General features: G+C 42.3%; 1 protein-coding gene across 4 annotated transcripts in view; it reads left to right on the top strand.

The window, feature by feature from the left end:
- OTUD7A (OTU deubiquitinase 7A) overlaps window positions 1–22,356 on the top strand; it is a 325,610-nt gene that overhangs the window by 167,933 nt on the left and 135,321 nt on the right. For all 4 annotated transcript variants that reach the window (XM_073586902.1, XM_073586903.1, XM_073586904.1 and 1 more), the window contains one exon: window positions 9,056–9,218. In XM_073586902.1, the coding sequence (XP_073443003.1) occupies window positions 9,134–9,218 (85 nt within the window). In that variant the 5' untranslated portion in view covers window positions 9,056–9,133. The remainder of the gene's footprint in view (window positions 1–9,055; window positions 9,219–22,356) is intronic.

Here is a 22,356-nt window from a genome sequence, read left to right as displayed (position 1 = left end):
CCAAACCATACCCTGATCCTAACCCTAACCCTGACCCTAACCCTTAACCAAACCATACCCTAACCCTGACCCTAACCCTGACTCTAACCCTTAACCAAACCATACCCTGATCCTAACCCTGACCCTAACCCTAACCCTTAACCAAACCATACCCTGATCCTAACCCTGACCCTAACCCTTAACCAAACCATACCCTGATCCTAACCCTAACCCTGACCCTAACCCTTAACCAAACCATACCCTGACCCTAACCCTGACCCTAACCCTGACCCTAACCCTTAACCAAACCATACCCTGATCCTAACCCTGACCCTAACCCTGACCCTAACCCTTAACCAAACCATACCCTGATCCTAACCCTTAACCAAACCATACCCTGATCCTAACCCAAACCCCTAAATTCCATTGTCTAAACTAATGGTAAAAAAAAAAACGCATGTGCAAAAAAACGCATACATAAGCATGCCAATGCGCACATATGCTCACCATAGACTTATAATGGGTGTCTTGCTGTAAAAAAACGCATTGCGCGCGCATGCGTTTTTTTGAGGCAAGTCGGACGCCCAAAAAATGCAACAGGTTGCATTTTGTGCGCCCGAGCGCATACCGCAAAAAAACGCATGCGCGGAAAAACGCGTACAAACACGTGTATGCGCACATAAGCGCATCCCATGCAAAGTATAGGGAAAAAAAACGCATGCGCTATTTAGCGCTAAAATACCGCGAAAAAAAACGCAAGTGTGAAACCAGCCTAACTTTGTGCCTGTTTATTGTTGTTTTTTTTTATTTTTTTTTTAAACTTTTGAGTAACTTCTTAGCAATAAAATAGTCACTTACTCCACATCTCGCTGGATCCCCTTTGTATTCCAGCTGTACTTTTCCAACCTTTACCACCCAAGGCTCAGTATTTGTATGATCATTATTGTGTGGATGCCCAGACATCACGAGCGCTCTTGAGACGCTGCTGCAGCCGGTTCCTGGTGCACTTGGACCTCCACCATACGCTGACCCACAGTGTTGTTCCCGCTCACTGCACAAACCCCTACGGTGGGTCGGTACTAGCCTGGGGCCATCTTGGAAGTTATTGTGTTGCAGAGCGGCATATTTTTTTTTTTTTTCTTTCCTCAGCCCATGTTTTGCTACCATCATGGTTAGCCTTTTCATCTCCTCTATAATTTCCTGTTTCCCAGTTGATTTCATTCAAATCTCAGTATTCTTTCCTTAGACAAAATCTCTCCTTTTTCTTGGCTTTTTTATAATTTTACATAAATGCAGGGCAGTGTGGGACTCGTCACCTCAGAGCTGTTCTCATCCATCACATCAACAGTGTGACTCCTATTTGGATGCCTTCAGGTCTTTTTAGACATTTTACATTTTATACAGGTATATCAAAGGTAAAGGGGGAAAAAAGTATTAATTCTGCCTGTAAACCAGCAAGATGCAATCTTCCTCTTACAAAATGAAAAACCTACTTCCACCCTATTTTATGTCTGCATAAACCCTACAGACTATGTGCCCGATTCATTAATGCATTTATGCCTTTTTTGGTCTAGTTCTTTTAGTTTTTGCCTGTTGTTCATTTGTGCCTTATTCGTCTATCATTTTGCACCTTTTTTTAAAGTCTAATTTATATAAGTTAATCTGTTTTTAGTTTTTTTTTTTTTTTTTTTTATAATCAGGGTTTGTGGTTTACAGATGTTCTTGGCCGATTCATTAATTGTGAATTTTTAAGAAGTTGCTAAATTTTTGCACAAATGTGTTCCAGTTTCCCTCCTGAAGTGACTCAATTTGCCTGAAAATTTTGCACAAATTTTGCAACGTTTTAATGGAACCTTTTGACTCTTTTTACGCTAAAAAGTCACAAAAAAAGACCAATTTAAAAAGCAAAATTCATGAACCGAGTGTGCGGTTATGAAGAATTTTGCACAAAAACGTCTGAATACCACATGACGGAAAAAATAAAGTGACTTAAACGCTAATGATGAATCGTGTTTTCTTTCATATACAGTTTGCCACAGATTGACCAATTTTGAGGCACAGTATGACATTGGCGACTATGAGAAAAGTATCAAATACCCACCATGTTTTTTCATAAATGTAGCTTTATTTTGATTTATTGGCACATAGAGTTGGAAACGCAAACTGGAACAAAACAACTGATGTCTGCCGATGTGGACTCAGTGACCCAACACTGCCAGTCCCGTGGTCCTCCACTATTGTTACCATTGCTGCAGTGAATGCATTCTAGAGTTATACTGTAATTTCCACACAAGAAGATCAGTTAGAGCTTTAATGACGACAGTCTTGCTATCTAGTATCTGACGATAAAATATGCTTAAGACTGGAGGTAGAGAATGTGACCGCTGCCAGATATTGGGATAGCAAGATGGGCAAGCTCATGACGGTAGGATCTGACTACACATAGTTTTTGTAGTCTGTAACCATGGAGACACCCAGCAGCTTAGTAGCTGTAGACACAATAGTAGGAAATATGAATTTCTTGCCCGTTTCCACTCTTGTATGTCTGTTTTCAAAGTAATGTATTTCCTGTATTTCTGGAGCATCGTCTCTCTGAATTTTTTGCAGTGTTGTTCCTCTGATGCTCCTCCTGAATACTTCTAATATCATTGACTACTGGGTGTTACCCTTTCTACCCTTCAGTCTGGCACGCTCAGTCCTGATTGGACAGGAACACACTCTTAACTGTTGATGGTAGAAAAAGAGGCAAAAAGCATGATATTAAAATTTCTTCAAAATGTATTTACTCAATACATAAAATAAACAAGGGAATAGGCACAAAATGCCATGATAATACACAGACCATGTTTGAGGAAGCCTATGAGGCGAAACAGCGCCTTCGGGGGTGGCTGTGATAGACCAGACCAGACCTCCTGGAACATATGTAAGTTCAGGAGATCATTATGCCCTTAGGTGACTAGCATTTTATATGTAGCAAAATAAAGAGATTTAAGTGGCTAGCAGCTTTTCATGCAGCAAGTGGATGAACATTCCTAATGAAACTGAATCACTGTTTTTTTGTTTTGTTTTTTTTCTCTCAGTTGTGACTTGGTAGGTGCACTGAATATAGGACTGTGCTTTTTCAATACGGTGGCTAGCTGTCACGGGGGCTTAGTTCAACTAAGGCTGAAATACCCGGGGCCCCTGTGGTGTCCCTTTTACTAGGGGAAACCCTGTCTGACCCTCAACCCAGGGTTTTTGCTGAAGGTGCAAATGCCTGAGCCTCCGACCTTTCCTTATCTCCTGCTCAGCCCTGCACTTAACCCTCCACCCTCCACCCAGTGAGGAGTCACACCACCAAAGCTCCCACACAAATAATGACAGACAGGGAGAACTTAAACTGCACTGCGCCACACACACACACACAGGAATAAACAGTAATGTGAACAGGGCACAACTAAACACAAATATGGGAAGGAGAAAGGATAACGACGGATCATACGACACCAGATATGAATCTCTCTCTCTTGAACACCTCCACTCCAGACCGGAACCACTTGGTATGAAACACAAGCTATAATCGGCGACGCCCATATGCCAGTAAGACTATTTAAAGACCGTGGGCGTGACTAACCTTCCAACCTGGTCTCCAGCAGGATTAACCCCCGAGAGCCTGAAGATCAAGCCGGCGCCACTGAGGCTATAGTGGCTGGAGGTGGAACTACCTCTGCCTGCCGGACGCTGTGGTGTGAACAGCGTCTGACATGACACTAGCATTTATTTGCAGCAGGCAACTATTGGCACCTTTTTTATGCACTTTTCCTGCATATTTTGCACACAAAATCAATTTTATTGCATTAAGCACTTTATTTTTCTGAGGTATAGGTGAGTCGAATTTATATAAAATAAGTGAATGCTCATTCTGAGTGGCACTATACACCATTTTCTCAACAGTGGATTTTTGTGCATTTAACCCCTTCCTGACCAATGACGTCACATAGGCGTCATGAAAACCGGTGCCATTATGACCAGTGCCACCTATGTGGCGTCATGACTTTAAAGCCCCCCAGGGGTGTGGCTTAGCCCCCACTTGCCTACGATCGCTCTGATTGGCTGTCAAAAGCGAAACAGCCAATCAGAGCGATTGTAATTCACCAATGAAATTTGGTGAAATATTACAATTCAGCCATGGCAGATGCTGCAATAGCATCTGCCATTGCTGGAGAAACCGATCAGCCCCCCCACCAACTGGAGGCGCCGATCGGCTGCCGCCACCGACTGACGGCACCGATCGGCAGCTGCCGTTATAATCTGCCCCCCCTCCCCTTCCCTCCGCTCCCCCCACCTTCCGATTCCCCCCTCACCCTCCACGGTGCCTCCGACGTCTCTCCGGCCGTCCCGGGGTCCCGCTGTCTCCGATGATGGGCGCCGCCATCTCGGAAAATGGCAGGCGCATGCGCAGTGCGCCCGCTTGAATCTGCAATGCTGCAGATTCATTCATTTAATTTGATCACTGTGATAAAGTCTCACAGTGATGAAAATAAAAAAAAAAGTAAATCACCGCCCCCCTTATCACCCCCATATGTAGGGACATATAATAAAATAAAGAAAATATTTATTTTTTATTTTTCCATTAGGGCTAGGGTTAGAATTAGGGTTAGAAATAGGGTTAGGCTCAGAATTAGGGTTAGGGTTGGAATTAGGGGTACAGTTGGAATTAGGGTTAGGGTTGTAATTAGGGTTAAGATTAGGGTTAGAGTTGGGATTAGGGTTAGGGGTGTGTTGGGGTTAGGGTTATAATTAGGGTTGGGATTAGGGTTAGGGGTGTGTTGGGGTTAGGGTTGGAGATAGAATTGAGGTGTTTCCACTGTTTAGGCACATCAGGGGGTCTCCAAGAGCGACATGGCGCCACCATTTATTCCAGCCAATTTTGCGTTCAAAAAGTCAAACAGCGCTCCCTCCATTCCGAGCCCCGACGTGTGCCCAAACGGTGGTTTACCCCAATATATGAGGTATCAGCATACTCCGGAAAAATTGCACAACATCTTTGGTGGTCTAATTTCTCCTGTTACCCTTGGGAAAATAAAAAATTGGGGGCTAAAAAATATATTTTTGTGGAATTTTTTTTTTTTTATTTTCACGGCTTTGCGTTATAAACTTCTGTGAAGCATTTGGGGGTTCAAAGTGCTCACCACACATCTAGATTAGTTCCTTGGGTGGTCTAGTTTCCAAAATGGGGTCACTTGTGGGGGGTTTCCACTGTTTAGGTACATCAGGGGCTCTGCAAACGTAACATGATGCCCACAGACCATTCCATCAAGTCGGCATTTCAAAACGTCACTACTTCCCTTCTGAGCCCTGACGTGTGCCCAAACAGTGGTCCCCCCCCACATATGGGGTATCTGTGTACTCAGGACAAACTGGACAACAACTTTTGGGGTCTAATTTATCCTGTTACCCTTGTGAAAATAGAAAATAGTGGGCTAAAAATCATTTTTTGAGGGGAAAATTTTTTTTTTATTTTCACGGATCCTCGTTATAAACTTCTGTGAAGCATCTGGGGGTGCGAAGTGCTCACTATGCATCTAGATAAGTGCCTTAGGGGGTGTAGTTTCCAAAATGGGGTCATTTATGGGGGAGCTCCAATGTTTAGGCACACAAGGGCTCTCCAAACACGACATGGTGTCTGCTAACAATTGGAGCTAATTTTCCATTCAAAAAGTCAAATGGTGCTCCTTCCCTTCTGAGCCCTGCCGTGCGCCCAAACAGTGGTTCCCCCCCACCATGGGGTATTGGTGTACTCAGGACAAATTGCACAACAACTTTTGTAGTCCAATTTCTCCTGTTACCCTTGTGAAAATAAAAAATAGCAGGCTAAAAAAATGATTTTTTTAGGGAAAAGAAATGATTTTTTATTTTCACTGCTCTGCGTTCTAAACTTCTGTGAAGCACTTGGGGGTTCAAAGTGCTCACTACACATCTAGATAAGTTCCTTCGGGGGTCTAGTTTCCAAATTGGGGTCACTTGTGGGGGAGCTCCAATGTTTAGGCTCACAGGAGCTCTCCAAACGCGACATGGTGTTCGCTAACGATTGGAGCTAATTTTTCCATTCAAAAAGTCAATTGGCGCACCTTCCCCTCCGAGCCCTGCCGTGCGCCCAAACAGTGGTTTATGACCATATATGAGGAGAAATTGCCCAACAAATGTTAGGATCCATTTTCTCCTGCTGCCTATGTGAAAATGAAAAAACTGAGTGTTATGAATGAGTCACCGGAGGAGGAAAAAACAAAAATGCAAGCTAAGTCCAGAGAACCGGAGAGGTTGGTAGCTAACGGATTGCAGACCCCTGATCCTATTCACACAACTAACAGTAGCCGTGGAGTGTTCCTACAGTGATCCTAGACACCTCGTCACAGCCGGAGAGCTAAATAAGCCTAAAGAAAGAAAGGGGAAATCTAAACTGCCCCAGAGCAGACCCCAAATCAATAGACAGCTCCCAACATGTATTGTCGATGAAAACACAAACACAGACAGAAAGACTGGCAGAGCAAACGATGGGGCCCAACTAACTAGATAGGAAAGGATAGAAAAGATGCTAGCTGCAATCCGCAAAAACCCTACCAAAAATGTCCCAACACGTCTGATAAGAAAAACGGCCCTGAAGTCACTAGACTTCAAAATCCCTATATCAGCACTCCGATATATTCTGAAGACAGAGCAAAAGAGATTTAACCGATCAGGGACAAAATGGAAATTCAGCAAAGCCCCAGCCTGGGCTGGCTGAATACAAAACTAAGAAAATCAGACAAAATCTCATGGAACAATAACAGAGCAAAACTTAGCTTTCAGAAGACAGGAACTGAACTGGAGGCCAGAGCACAGAGCAGAGAAATCACCAGCAACCTTACAGGGCGTCAGCAGCCTTATATCCACTCAGATTCCGGATGTCCAATCGCAATCCACCTGCTCAGATGACAGGTTTCTCCCATCCAAATCAGTTTCACCACCTCCTTTCACCAGCAGAGGGAGTTCATCGGACATCAAAGGTAAACGAGAAAATGAGCTCACAACACTGAGGCTAAAGAAAATTTTTGTGAAGAAAATGTCTTTTTTTTTTTTTTTACGGATCAATTTGTGAAGCACTTGGGTGTTCAAAGTGCTCATTATGCATCCAGATAAGTTTCTTGGAGGGTCTAGTTTCCACAATGGGGTCACTTGTGGGGGTGCTCCAATGTTTAGGCACACAGGGACTCTCCAAACTCGACATGGCAACCGCTAAATATTCCAGCATATTTTCCATTCAAAAAGTCAAATGGCGCTCCTTCCCTTTTGAGCCCTGCCGTGCGCCCAAACAGTGGTTTGACCACATATGAGGTATCGGTGTACTCAGGAGAAATTGCCCAACAAATTTTAGTATCCATTTTATCCTGTTGCCCATGTGAAAATGAAAAAATTGATGCTAAAAGAAAATTTTTCTTGGAAAAATTAAAATGTACATTTTTTCTTTCCACGTTGCTTTAGTCCCTGTGAAGCACCTGAAGGGTTAATAATCTTCTTGAACATAGTTTTGAGTAGCTTGAGGGGTGCAGTTTTTAGAATGGTGTCACTTTTGGGTATTTTCTGCCATATAGACCCCTCAAAGTGACTTCAAATGTCAGGTGGTCCCTAAAAAAAAAAAATGGTTTTGTAAATTTTGTTGTAAAAATGAGAAATCGCTGGTCAACTTTTAACCCTTATAACTTCCTAACAAAAGAAAAATGTTGTTTCCAAAATTGTGCTGATGTAAAGTAGACATGTGGGAAATGTTATTTATTAACTATTTTGTGTCACATAACTCTGGTTTAACAGAATAAAAATTTGAAAATTGCGAAATTTCCATTTTTTTCACAAAGAAACGCAAAATTATCGACCTAAAGTTACCGCTAACATGAAGCCCAATATGTCACGAAAAAACAGTCTCGGAATTGCTAGGATCCGTTGAAGCATTCCTGAGTTATTACCTCATAAAGGGACACTGGTCAGAATTGCAAAAAATGGCCAGGTCATTAAGGTCAAAAATAGGCTGGGTCATGAAGGGGTTAATAAAAGGCTGTGCTTTTTTCAATAGGGTGACTAGCATTTTATATACAGCAGACAATTATTGGCAACTCCTTGCATGTAGCACTTTTTTCATTGTGAATTTTGCATATAATCTGTCTATTACATCAAGCATTTTATTATAATTTTTGCTGTCTATCAAACAATAAGTTTTTCGATTACATGAGTTTTATGGTGTTTTCCTGTCATATTTTCTGATATGGTTTCTGGTCTGTGTATTATCATGGTATTTTGTGCATATTCCCTTGTTTATTTTATGTATTGAGTAAATAATAAATTTTGAGGAAATTTTATTATCATGCTTTTTGCCTCTTTTTCTGCCATTTACTAATGGTAGTTATGGTTTATGAATAATTTTTGAGGTGGTATTTATACATCTTGGACATTTTTGATATGTTGAAAATGGTATCTGATTTGCAGGCAGAAAGTTATAGAGCAGGAGGGTTTGATCAGATTGATATTCAGTTTTGTGGGAAATGTTTAATTGAAACATGCTAGGCTGTAGATTGAACTCTATGGACTTGTGCCTATAAAAATATAAATACTTTAGGGAAAATCCGCAGGTAAATCCGCAGGTCAAAATACCTGCGGATTAGCCTGCGGTTTTGCCCTGCAGTTTCACACCTCACAATGGTGAAGGCGTGAAACCGCAGCGGAATCCGCACAGAGAATTGACAAGCTGTGGATTGTAACCCGCAGCAAATCCGCACGAAAAAATCTGCAGCATGTGCACAGTGTTTTTGGCTTTACCATTGCAGAGAATGCTACTGTACAACACAGCAGAAACTGCTGTGGACCCGCAGGGCCAGAAACACTGCGGATCCGCAGCAGAATCCGCACCGTGTGCACATAGCCTTAGCTGCTTTGCATATATGTTTCATTTATTTTTTACCCTTGTGACTTTTTTATTTTCTAATACTAGTACTTTCACATTCAACATGCTTCTAGTAAGAAATCTGAGGATTTTAATAAGATGTTTGTTTTTCCTCTTATATTTTAGATGGACTCTTTTTAGTGACCACTTTCTGCTCCTGCTGCTGCTGCTGCTGCTGGGCGAGCAGCGTCACTACATGATCACATGACTCTGGATATGGACTCAGTCCTGTCCGACTTTGTTCGGTCTACAGGAGCTGAACCTGGTCTGGCAAGAGATTTGCTAGAAGGTAAGACCGATTTTGCTGGTTTTTGTAGCCTTTAAAAAAAAAAATTTGGGCACACATTCACTCTCCAAGCATGGGAGATGGGTAAGAATGCAATGGGTTGTCTTTTCCACTTGTTCAGTCTTCTACTTACAGTCTGTTCACATTGTTAAATGTATAGATGATAATCAAACACAGTCCACATATCTAAATTATACACCCTGCTGCTACCAGTGTTCAAACATAGTGTAAGCCCAACACTATAAACTGTTGTCCAGCAAAAGGCTAAAGACCCTATGAGCAAAGGGCTAAAGACCCTATGAAAGGCTATAAATTCTTTACAGCATACCAAACTTATTAAAACGATTGTCCACTACTTTATTATTGGTCCTAGGGTTGTTGAAAAAAACCAACTGAACTGGTGCTGCCTCCTCCTTCGTGCTACCGGAATTCCCTTGCCGATCTCCTGACTTCCTGTTCCTCTGTACTGCTGCAGCATTGACATTGTAGTCATGCTGAAAGAAACTCTCTCTTTAAAAGACAACTTTTTTAGTAGAAAAGTTACAGTGCTTAGAGGATCAGATAACAAAGATGGTATACAAAAACAAGTAAGCAAAAATGGAAGATTTAATACAGAAAATTTACACAAAAATATCAGTAGTTATTCCTACCTTGAAGGGGTTCTGCAACCTTAGGCGGCAAGTCTGCACTCTCTCTATGTGACTGCATATTTGTTAATTCTCACATTGTGCGCACTGCATTCTATGAGGATACCCTGATGTCGGGAGCGGGCGGTCTTGCGATTTGCATACTTCTGGCCACATTCCGACTAGACGACGTGTTTGGCCTCGCTCAATAAACTTGCATTGAGTGAAGCTATGTACGTCTAGTCGGCATGTGACCTTGTGTTTGCAAATTGCATACTTGCGTCCATGCTCCCGCCGCTCCCTACACAGGCAATGAAGATTCCTCACAGTTTGCAGTGTGCGCACTGTGAGTATTCATAAGTCTGCAATCACTGAGTGACTGCAGACTAGTAGCCGGAGATCTACTTTACTCTAAGGGCACATTGAGACTGATGTATAACACGGCTGACGATCACATCGCAGTGCACGGACTGGCTGGCACCTCTCCTGACCCGAGCATGACAGTTACATAGAAATACATGACACTGTCACACTCAGGTCAGAAGAGGTGCCAGCCTGTCCATGCACTGCGATGCAATCATCGGCTGTGTTATATGTCCGTCTGCCTGTGCCCTAAGACCCATATATATGTGCTGCAGATCGTCGAAGATGAAGCAAAATGCTCAATCATTAGTAGATTGGATTGCCAATTGGCACTCTGGGCAGAAATGGACTTGTGGTAAGGCCCTAAATATCCTTTTCTTTAATCCTATTTTTCCTGGCTACCCAGAAGCCTCCATGCTGTGACCTATCTGCTGTATAACAAAAGATCATTAAGCCCCAATCTATTGGGTAAGGGTTTGTTTACACGGATCTACTGGCAGCAAGCCGTTACCGATAGGCGGCTGTTTGGTCTGCCTGTTAACAGACTATTAAAGTACAAGATGAGCACCAAGCAATCTGTCATGGATCACTCAGTGCACATAGGCTGCCACTGTTTTCGGCAGTGTGAATCCTGTTTACACGGGATGTTGCACTGACAAGAATTATGATTTTTTATTTTTTTGCTGAGCAAAGATCATTTCACACAATGAACAATGAGAGTTTGCTCATTCATTGGGCGATCGGCAGCCTGTTTACACTGAAAGACAGTCATCAAGTGAGCGTTCTTAAGAACACTTGTTCTCAATTATGTCATTGTAAATGCAGCTTTTTTAAAGGGTATTACTTTAGTGAAACTGATCAGTAGGAAACTAAGGCTGATCACACACATGGGATTGCTGTCAGCTCAGGTTTCTGCCCATCAGCTCATTTAAGTAAATGTGACGTTTCTGAATAGACAGTCACTTATCATGGAAGGAGGAAAAGGGATAGAAAAACATATTTTCCTATTACATGTTTAACCCCTTCAGAAGTCTGCTTTGGTGTTTAGGAATTTGATTGAATTTGGAAAGACCTGCTCTGACTTTATGTAAAAATACTAACTTACAAAACCGAAGATAAAAGCAAAATGAGCAAATGGCAAATAAACAAATTTGCGGCAAATAAAAAATGAATGGCAAAAGAGCATGAAAATGACATGGTGAACTTTAGTTAACAACATAATTTTGATTTAAAAAAAACAGTAACATCCATCCCACCACGTCAAGGTGACCCTATTCGGGATGGTCCTGACCTCTAGTATTAAACCTTTCCATATGTCAAATGAGGTAAATGGGAATAAAGGAATACTAACTTAGCCTGAACTGCTACTGTGTGCATAAACTAGTTACTCCAATTGTCACAAATACATTACGTGCAAAGGAGAATTGTGTGATGCTGAGCTCATTAAGGGTTTATCTCTATGCAATGATAAAGTAATGGAGATATGTTCACCCTGATTTGTAAACATCCATTTTATCTGGTGATGCTTGTAGAATCCGTTCCGATCCATAAATACATCCTGCATACAGTAGAAGGTGCGTGGAAGCATGCTGGGCCTACTATGTTTCCTTTTGAATATTGGCAGATATGTAGTACCCAGCAGGGGCCACTATAGAGTTGATAGATCTGTGCTGTACAGCTCTAACCTGATGACATCCGACCGCCGCCAGTAGTGCTGGGGGTCTCCCCCCACTGATCTGGTAGTGATGGCCGATCATAAAGGCCCTGTAACACTAAGCGAGATCGCTGCTGAGTCACTAGAACTGTGATGTAATAGCGATCTCACCAGCGAGATCGCTCTGTGTGACAGTGACCAGCGACCAGCCCCCATGCCGGGTATCGCTGATCGTGCCCGAAATGTCTGGACATTTCTTTGGTCGCTCATGTCCCGCTGAGTCGCTTATATCGTCACGTTTGACACCTAGCCTAACGACCTCGTTAGCGACTCAGAAGCAAGACAAGGCGGGGATTAGCGTTCCCGTTTCCACGCCTACCTCGGCTCTGATTGGTGGTCACTACAGCGTCCTGATTGGCAGGCTTCCTTTTAAAAGAAGATAACAAAGTAGCGCTTCAGTTCTTTGTTCCTGACCCGGGTGTGTCCAAGTTGAGATCCTGTTTTTGTCCAATGGCTGCGACTCCATTTTGGATCATCTGCTTTTCCATCTTCGTTGCTTCTCTAGCCAGTTAATGGTAGGTATTTTTTGAATGAAATGGAGCACTAGTACGTCACCTTCTTTTAAATGCACGGCCAATCAGGACGCGGTAGCGTCCACCATTCAGAGCTGAGAGGGCGTGAGAAAGGGAGCGCAATCCACGCCTGTGTAAATACAGCGTCACACAGTACATCCCTCATCGAGGGTGTGAATCGTCAATGGAACATGCAATGTGACAGGGTCCCAACGACCACCGACATCGTTACAAAGGTCGCTATGACACGCTAGATCGTTGCTCCGTCGTTGGGTAGATTGGACTGTCTGACATCTCAATAGTGACCACATAGCGATGCGGCAACGATCCCTGTCGTGTCATATCGCTGTCGGGATCGTTATAGCGTCGCTAGGTGTGACAGGACCTTAAGGATAGGTCATCAATACAAAAGTATTGGACAACCCCTCTAACTACAAAGTTGACGAGATACGATCACTGGCTGTAAATATGTGACCTCTCAGCCCACTACATTATAGCCTAAATGTACAATAAAGCAGATTAATTTTCACATTCTTATACATGCGAAAAGCTCATCTACTTATGGACACCATCGGCGGTGTAAGATCAGTACAATCCATTATGGTAAATCAGACGGTAATTCACACCTCGCAGCAGCTCATTACTACCGATGTATTCTATCAGACATGTAGGTATCCAAAGATTATGCGCAGACCTTTTCTGACCTTTAAAAACCCCTTCGTGCCGGGGCCAATTTTTTAAATTCTGACCAATGTCACTTTATGTGGTCATAACTCTGGAATGCTTCAACAAATCTCAGTGATTTTGATACTGTTTTTTCGTGGCACATTATAATTTATGATAATAGTAAATTTAGGTTGATATGTTTTGTGTTTATAAAAATATCAAAAACTTGACAAAAATGTAAAAAAAATTGCAGTTTTCAAACTTTGAATGATTATCCCTTTAATCCAGATAGTCATACCACAGAAAAACATGAATAAATAACATTTCCCACATGTCTGCTTTACATCAGCACCATTTTTTAAACTGTAATTTATTTTGCTAGCCTTTTAGGAGGTTTAAAAATGTAGCAGGAATTTTTCATTTTTTCAAGGAAATTTACAAAATTTATTTTTTTGAGGGACCTATCCAGGTTTGAAGTGACTTTAGGAGTGCTATATATTGGAAAACCCCAAACGTGATACCATTTTAAAAACAGCACCCTCTGACATATTGAAAACTGCTGTCAGGTAGTTTTATTAACCCTTCAGGTGATTTTTAGGAATTAATGCAAAGTGGTATAGCCGGAATGAAAAAGTGTTTGTTTACCACCTACATGTCGCTAACTTCTGAACTGACCGCTATAGCCGGCAGACTCTAAGGCCGCTATTTGGCCATGAACAGCTATGGCAAACATCAGGACCACACAGTCATGATCTCGGTGTGTCAATTAGATTAAAGTGCAAGCCCCCACAATCTTTTAACCATTTATTTGATGTAGTCACTTTTGACAGCAGCAACTAAGGGGTTAAACAGATATGGATGGTGCCAACACCGATCATTTGTGATACAGCAAGTTGTCAGATATAGTGGACAGCCGACAGCTGCTGGATTGTCACCTGTATGGGGATATTCTCTTATATCTCAGGTCAGTATATATACGTATTGGCGGTCTTGAAGGGGTTAAATTGGGTCCTCTGCTCATTCCTATGGGAGTTTGAATAATAATCCTATTACTTTAATTAGTAGTGGTTTACAACAAGTGTCGTGGCCTCCATGCCCCACTTCATGACATTACCGGCGACGTTTACTTCTTCATTGCTTCTAGGCAGGTGGACAACAGCTAGTATTAAATCTTTTCAGATGAGACTGCAGGTTTATAGAAAATCTATTTTTAATAAACCTACGTATGTACTGTACATGCATCAGTTGCTCCTCTGACGAAAAGCAGACGTAGCATTAATATTTTTGTTGCAAGTCTTGCATTGCTCTGAAATAAACCCCAGTTGTGTGACTATACATGGTGTAACTAGAACAGGTGCGATATCTTAGTCTTAATGTTTCAGTATGTGAACATAAAGCATTCAGTATATAACGATATTGTGCCGCTACTTATATTACCTTCTAGCATAATGATAATGAGCTTGTTACTACAGAGACCTGATCACCATACATTAGTGTTACTAAACCTTGAAGGTCACCAGGTTTTGATATGTAATCTGAGAGCAGCATGATGTAGATCCTAATTCGAGTGATGTCACTTGTTGTTCTGCATGCTGTCATTTTGAGAAAATCACTGTTTTGTCTGCTGCAGATCTACCAGTTTTCTGACTGCTGGGCTCTGTATAACCCCATCCATACCACTGATTGGCAGCTTTCTGCCCATGTAGAATCAGAGATGGGTTGTAGTTATAAAGAGCAGTTGATTAGGAGGCACAAGGCACCTAGTCCTGTAATGATGATCCTGAGAAAACACTGGAATCAGGCTCTCAGCCCCTGCACCATGATTCTCTCAGAATACATATGAGAATGTATATGTAGAGTTTCATGAAGCCATGACGAGTTGCAAGGTGGGTAGTGCTGTGTTTAATGGAGGGCAAAAACAGCAAATGCAATGGTCTGCTTTCATTCAGAATTCTTCATCACCTGCCTCAGGGTGGTTTTTGGTAACGCTTAGGAACAAGGTTTAATTATCTATACATTGTATGTCACTTGCTATATAAGTAATATAAATTGGTGTTTGATCATGTAAGGCAGGGGTGGGGAGCTTCAGGCCCACTGGCTGTTTCTGGCCCTCTATTTCCTTTTATCCGGCCCCCGGGCAGATTCTAGGGGACCGCAGTGCTTGGGCCAGCAGCTGTATTTTGATGGCTACCAGCCCTTTAATTTTTTTTTACTCTGTTAGCACGCACACAGTGTGAAGGTGTATGCAGTGGAAGATTACTTCCCAACACCAGTGCCAGAGTGAAAATGTACATTGAGGGTAGAGTTAACACCCGACTTGTACAGCCCCCAAAGGGTGGTTTAAGTATCCAAATGGCCCTCGGTAAAAATAAGCTTCCCAACCCCTGAATTAAGACATTATTTCCCCATTTTTTGGTCATGTGGTGGGATGATGTGGGCTATCTATGGTTCTCTAGCTTTCTTTGAGTTGTGATTGTCCTGTTGTTCTTATAAGGAATCAGTCACCTCCTTAAGTGCTATTAGCCAGTTGATGTAGTGGTAATCTACAAGTAAGAAGTGTGTCTTACTGGCTTCCTGGAGCCGCAGCTGCAGGGAGAAAATGAACTTTTATTCTCTAGTCATCGAGGCTGTCATCCAACGTACTGCTGCTCCAGTAAACCAGCGAGGCATGATTAAAAGGGAACTGGCATGTGAAAAAAAACGCCATCAACTAGCAGTTTTAGGGGGTTAATATTCAGAATAATGGCATACTAAAGCGGTGTGATCGCTGAAAACCCGGCTACCGGGAGGAAATGAACTTTATTCCTCTGGCCTTCAGTAATCGAGGCATGGCAGTACATAGTGAGCGGCAGCTGTACCCACACATCGGCACTATGACACTATGGCCCACCGCTGTTTTGAATGATAACAAACATTCATCAATTAGACATCGATCAAAATGATCGATCGTTTGATTGACCAAACATTGGATAAATGTTCATTATGGTCAAAATCGGTCCTTTTGGACAGCTTCCTCTGTTCATGGGCGCTGTTACACTACCGTGGGGTCTCCAAAGGTCTGGAAAGATCCACGCACCCAAGAGACATAGCGACAATGGCTGAACATGACAACGCGGAGTGTACCTGTGTGCTTCAGGGAGGCCATTGAAAGCATCTAAGCATGTCAGTGTTTCTATGGAAGACAGAGGATGCTGTACAGGAGGCTGTGCGTCCTTACTGTGCCATATCCCCAGCGTAGTAATGTATCAGGATACAAATCCAGCTCACCAGACATGGCATTCCAACATTGGAGCACGAGACCGCTGTGTCAAAGCGCACAATCCAAGGCAATGAGAAAAAACTTTGTCCAGCTCCACGATGTAGTGAAAACTATGCGTTTCGAGTGGCTAAGCACTCTTAATCATGATACCAAGTAATGTATGTGGCAGTGTATAATGTTCTAAAGGATGGATACAAATGCAATAATAGTATCATTGTAATTATGCACGAGTTTGGAGTAGCAGAAAATACAGCACAAGATACAGCCATGAGGTATATTTGTGTCCCGCGTATCTTTACTATGCTTACTACTATACGGCAATTATGTACACTAAGCAATCATTGTGCTGTATCTACAAGTCATGGGAAAACGGGATATATTTTCAATGTGAGCCTGATTAAGTCTTTCCAAGTTTGTAGTGAATGCTTCCAAGATGTCCGGTACTTCCTGATCAAAACTGCCAATTCCTGCCTTTTATGTCTTGAAGAAATCTTCCAGTGTCTTGTGAGCCATTGATGTAATTGCTGGGCTGACTGGAAGGACTAAAATGAAAGGCATTGTGCAGTGATGGGAACTAATAATCTGCCAAAAGAGCTGCAAATCAGAAGCTGCATGCCTGTCTTATTTCTGAATGGTTTCTGGCGGCAGTGCCATTCCTGTAAGGGTCATAGTCAGTCATAAAGCGGAATAAATACCCACATACAGCCATTGCTTTTGAAGGCTGCGTTTTAGTTGACAATGAAAACAGTGTAGACTGTTCGACGAATGTGACACATCAAAGCTTATTGTCATTATGTTATGATAGCTGCAATTATTGCCGTCTTTATCTTCGGCCAGCGTCTTGGTGTGAGAAGTATATTGAACAGTGTATTGTTTCTATAAACACCATCCAAAACTTGGTGCAAGCCCCCCTTCTACTCTTGATGGTTAGACCGTTGTTTCGGTCAGACCAAGTTAAGGTTGGCTATACATTTCCATGCACAGTATACAGTATTGTATACCGGTCATTGACACAGGCCAATTCTGCCAGAATGAGAGTTGTGTGTAGTTGTCTCAATCTGATGGTATTTTCAAGATGTCCGCCGATATTGAAAACAGGACATTGATGCAATTCAAAACCAGTCAACGTCACAGAATGTGGCGAGTGCCAACTGTTGAATGTCATGGATGTGGGAAAGGAGAGGCTAATTTTATACACTTAATATGGCAATGCCCCCCCAGTTTCTCAATTCTGGACAGAAACTATAGGCATCTTTACAGAAAAGTCTTGGCTAATTATTTTCCCCTAGTCCCTCCCTCCTTATTATGTGTAATACTGTGTAAATGTATTGATCGTCATCTTCCTCAGTTTCCAGACAGCCTCGGTAATTTTCTGGCCCGTGTGGTTTGAGATCAGACTAGCCGCTCACACAAGTCACATTCTCAATGTAATTCTAGTGAGCTTCATTCTGGGCCTCATAGACCTTCACTTGGAAAACGGCACTGCCCCATTCAGTTGACACTGTGCAAGTCAGTAAAGCTGCAGAGGGCCAGAAGAGGACCAGAGCGGCGCTGCAAACTGGGGAAGATGACAGTCGGCAAGTATTTTCATACCTACACGCCGCTACGTACATTTTACATGGTTACAAAGGTTTAGAAAATAAAAATTTTGCTGAGACTTCTTCTTTCACTGAAGTTTTCCCAACCCCTATTCGTTTAACCCCTGCAGTTTGATTAATAGGCCTTACTGGAACTCACCTTCAAATTTTACTGATGGGCAGTTTTATTCATGACTAGAGATGAGCGAATTTGTTTGGATTCGGTTCCGAATATGATCGGAATGGAATATTGTTTTTGCAATATTCGTCGAACACAGCCGAATGTCATTAGAGTCAATGGAAGTAGAAATTACCGAATATATTCGGAACCGATCATAAGACATACATTTGACACGAATAGTGTTCGAATATGGCTCGAATATGTCAAAATCAGATTTGGGGACAAAATCTGAACAAATTCGCTCGTCTCTATAATCATGACACGTTCGCAGATGCCAGTTTAGGAAAAAAAGGCATGATCGGGCACTTATATGATTAATATATGATTATAGCATCTTGGCTATATTGCCTACATGGGTCTAATAGTACTTTTGTACCTTCCCCAGATCTCAATGTTCAGATTGGCCGCTGTTGTTGGCGGAGCATAAACTAATGTAAATAAGTAGATTGGAGATGGAGTTTTCTCATTAATATAGGAATTAATTTGATGCTTTTTTTTTTTTGTTGTTGTTGTTTTAGACCCACAATAGCCATAAGGCAATGGTGAAAGTAGTAATCTTTCTATTTTACATTACTAGCTGTAGACCTCTAATTTATTATTTTTATGTCATTGCCATCTCCTCAGATCATGTCCTTTTCTTGTCTTTGTTCCTGACCTTGTATTGTATGTTTAATATCTTCTGGTATTTTTACCTCTTTCAGCTCACTGTGTATGTCGCTGTGTGTTTCACATACTGTAATTACCTATGATGCGTTATTCTCTCATCTTTCTTTGCACTTTTTTTATATCTCTATTTTCACATGTTTTACTGTTCTATACTTTATATACTTGATGTGTTTTATATGCATGTACACTTTCTGTAGTTTCTCTAAAAGAAAAAAAAAGGTCTGGTAGGATAATGCCATGCCACATGGAAATAAATTTGATGTACTGCAATTGTTCTCAGTAATCTGATCAGAAATGGAGGTTTCCATCACGAGTAAACAGTCTATTCCTGTTTTCATTTCCAGCTCTTAGTTGAATCCATGTCACAAGTCATTTACGTTACGTTTTGGGACATATTAGGGTGTTAATCAGAGCTGTGGAGTCAGTAAGCCAAACCTCTGACTCCGACTCCTCAATTTCCATGACTCCGACTCCACCAAAATGAACTCCAACTTCACGACTCCAACTCCACAGCCCTGCCTATGCTCATCAATCGTGCGGGAGCTCAGACAACATGAGTTACCGTAAATAATTAATTTAATATAAAAAGTGTGGTAGTTTCCACAAGCCATTGTCTTTAAAAGCTTATTCCAAGAGACAAAATGTACTTTAATCAGCTGTAAAAAGACAGTTCTATGTTCTGTATTTCTGTTAGTCCAGATGTCCTGATCTTTTGGTAGTTGCTAGATCTTGGTTGGGTTCTAGCTGCTTTCTTTAAGGTCGTGTTCTCAACACAGACACTGCTTCCTTATTTCAATAGCTAAATCAGCGCCTTCATTTTGTTATACATTATAGAAGGGGCTGGCTTAGGTTTTGTAATTAGCAACCAACTGACACGTTTCATTAAAGAGGATCTTTTACCAGTTTGAGCATGATATACTGGCTATATCATGGAATAGTAGCTGCAGAGCTTAATCATTTTTTTTATTTTTTAATTTCTCCTCGCTATTGTGGAGATATTAACTTGTGAAGTTTAGGTTATAATGTATTAAGTTGACTAATCATAAGCAGGCAGCAACATACAAGTGGAAAAGCACATGCCCCCAAAATAGGTTAGAACAGGCTTTGTAATGACAAGCTTATCTCCTCACTGGTCTCCTCAGAGCTGTGTGATTACATACCTGGAGTAGAGCAGAGATGAGTGACATTACTAATACTACTTTAGCTTTTATTTCACATTGGTCAGCATTGAGGAATAAGCAGTACAGCAGAGCTGAGCTTTGTTTAATTTCAAACATGTCTGCAGCTCTCCTCTCACACTGCTGTCAAATGTGTAGTATTTTCAATCTGCTGGGGGTGTGTTATTTTTTCCCCTGCATGATGCCTCCTACTTATGATTGGTCAACGTCATGCAGGAGAAGTAGTAGACTCCTGTTATGATTGAGTCACCGTAGGAGGCAAAAATAGAAATGCTAGCTAAGTCCAGAAAACCAGAGAAGTTGGCAGCTATCGGATTGCAGACCCCTGAACCTATCAACACAACTAGCAGTAGCCGTGGGGGGCTCCTATGATGCCCTAGGCCCCTCGATCACAGCCGGAGGACTACATAGCCTAAAGACAGAAAGGGAAATCTAAACTGCCCCAGAGCAGACCCCAAAGCAAAAGGCAGCCCCCATCATATAATGACGGTGAAGCAAGAAGAAAGAACAAAACACAGACAGAAAGATAGACTGAGCAAAGATGGGGCCCCAGCTAGCTTAGATAGGAAAGGACAGGAAGGCTGCTGTCTGCAATCCGTGAAAAACCCTCTGAAAATAAGAGCCAACAACTGACAGTAAAAAAGGCCCTGAAGACGCTAGGCTTCAAAAAAGGCTATGTCAGTACTCAGGAATATTCTGAAGACAGAGCAACAGGCAAAAGGAGATTCAGCTCACCCCAGCAGGGAATGGCAGAATCCAGAAAAGCAAGGAAAACAAAACACTAATGCAAAAAGGCAAAGCAGAAATCTTAGCTTTAGATGAGCAGGAATCAGACTGGTTTCCTAGAAGTCCAAAGAGAAATCACCCGCAGGCCAGAAGGGCGTCGGCAGCCTTATATCCAGTCATTAACTCCACTCAGCCAGTCATCATCATCAGCCCCAGGTGTTTGACAATCAGGCTCACTACCTTTCTTCACCAGAAGAGGGAGTTCCTCGGGCCTCAGTAGTGAAGGGGAAAATGAACTCACAACAGTGCCTCCCCCTTGAGGAGGGGTCACCGAACCCTCAACCACGCCACCAGGGCGATCAGGGTGAGCCCGATGAAAGGCACACACCAATCTTTTGGCATGAATATCAGAGGTAGAGACCCAGGAATTATCCTCCTGACCATAACCCTTCCACTTAACCAAATACTGGAGTCTCCGTCTAGCCAGACGGGAATCCAGTACTTTCTCTACCTCATATTCCATGTTACCTTCAACCAATACAGGGTCTGGAGGTGCAACCCCCGGAACAACAGGTTCAACAAGCCTCTTCAACAAAGATTTATGGAACACATTATGGATTTTAAATGTGACAGGAAGAGCCAAACGAAAAGAGACCGGATTAATAATCTCCAAAATCTTGTAAGGTCCAATAAATCTAGGCTTAAACTTAGGAGAAGCCACCTTCATAGCAATATTTTTTGATGATAACCACACCATATCACCAACCTTAAACTGGGGACCAAGGGTCCTATGTCGGTTGGAAAACCGCTGGGCCTTTTCCTGGGAGAGAGATAACTTATCCACCACTTGGTCCCAGATCTGGTGCATTCTCTCCACCACAGTGTCAACACATGGGCAGGCAGAGGGCTCCACCTGCCCTGAAGAAAATCGAGGATGAAACCCAAAGTTACAAAAAAGGTGAAATCAAAGTGGCAGAACTAGCTCTATTATTTAAAGCAAATTCGGCCAAGGGCAAAAATGAAACCCAATCATCCTGATCAGCAGAAATAAAACATCTCAAATATGACTCCAAGGTCTGGTTTGTTCTCTCTGTCTGCCCATTGGTCTGAGGGTGAAAAGCAGAGGAGAAGGACAGCTGAATTCCCAGCTTGGAACAGAAAGTTCTCCAAAATCTAGACACAAACTGGACTCCTCTGTCAGATACAATGTTCTCAGGAATCCCGTGCAAGCGAACCACCTGTTGTAAAAACAGGGGCACCAATTCAGAGGAAGACGGCAACTTAGGGAGTGGTACAAGATGAACCATCTTAGAGAACCTATCACAAATCACCCAAATGACAGTCATCCTTTGAGAGACAGGCATATCAGAGATGAAATCCATTGAAATATGGGTCCATGGCCTCTTGGGGACAGGCAAAGGCATCAACAACCCACTAGAGCGAGAACACGATTTAGACCGGGAGCACGTCCCACAGGACTGCACAAAATTCCTGACATCACGAGACAAGGAGGGCCACCAAAAAGACCGACTCACCAGATCTCTAGTACCAAAAATACCTGGATGACCAGCCAAAGCAGAGCAATGAACTTCAGACATCACTCTCTTCTTCCACTGGTCAGGAACATACAACTTTCCACTGGGACAACGCTCAGGTTTGTCCTCCTGGAACTC

This window comes from Dendrobates tinctorius, unplaced genomic scaffold (assembly GCF_039654945.1).
Source record: "Dendrobates tinctorius isolate UK_male_01 unplaced genomic scaffold, ASM3965494v1 ptg000097l, whole genome shotgun sequence".
Taxonomy (NCBI): domain Eukaryota; kingdom Metazoa; phylum Chordata; class Amphibia; order Anura; family Dendrobatidae; genus Dendrobates; species Dendrobates tinctorius.
Note: the sequence above shows the minus strand (reverse complement) of the source record. Positions and strands in the feature narration are given on the sequence as shown.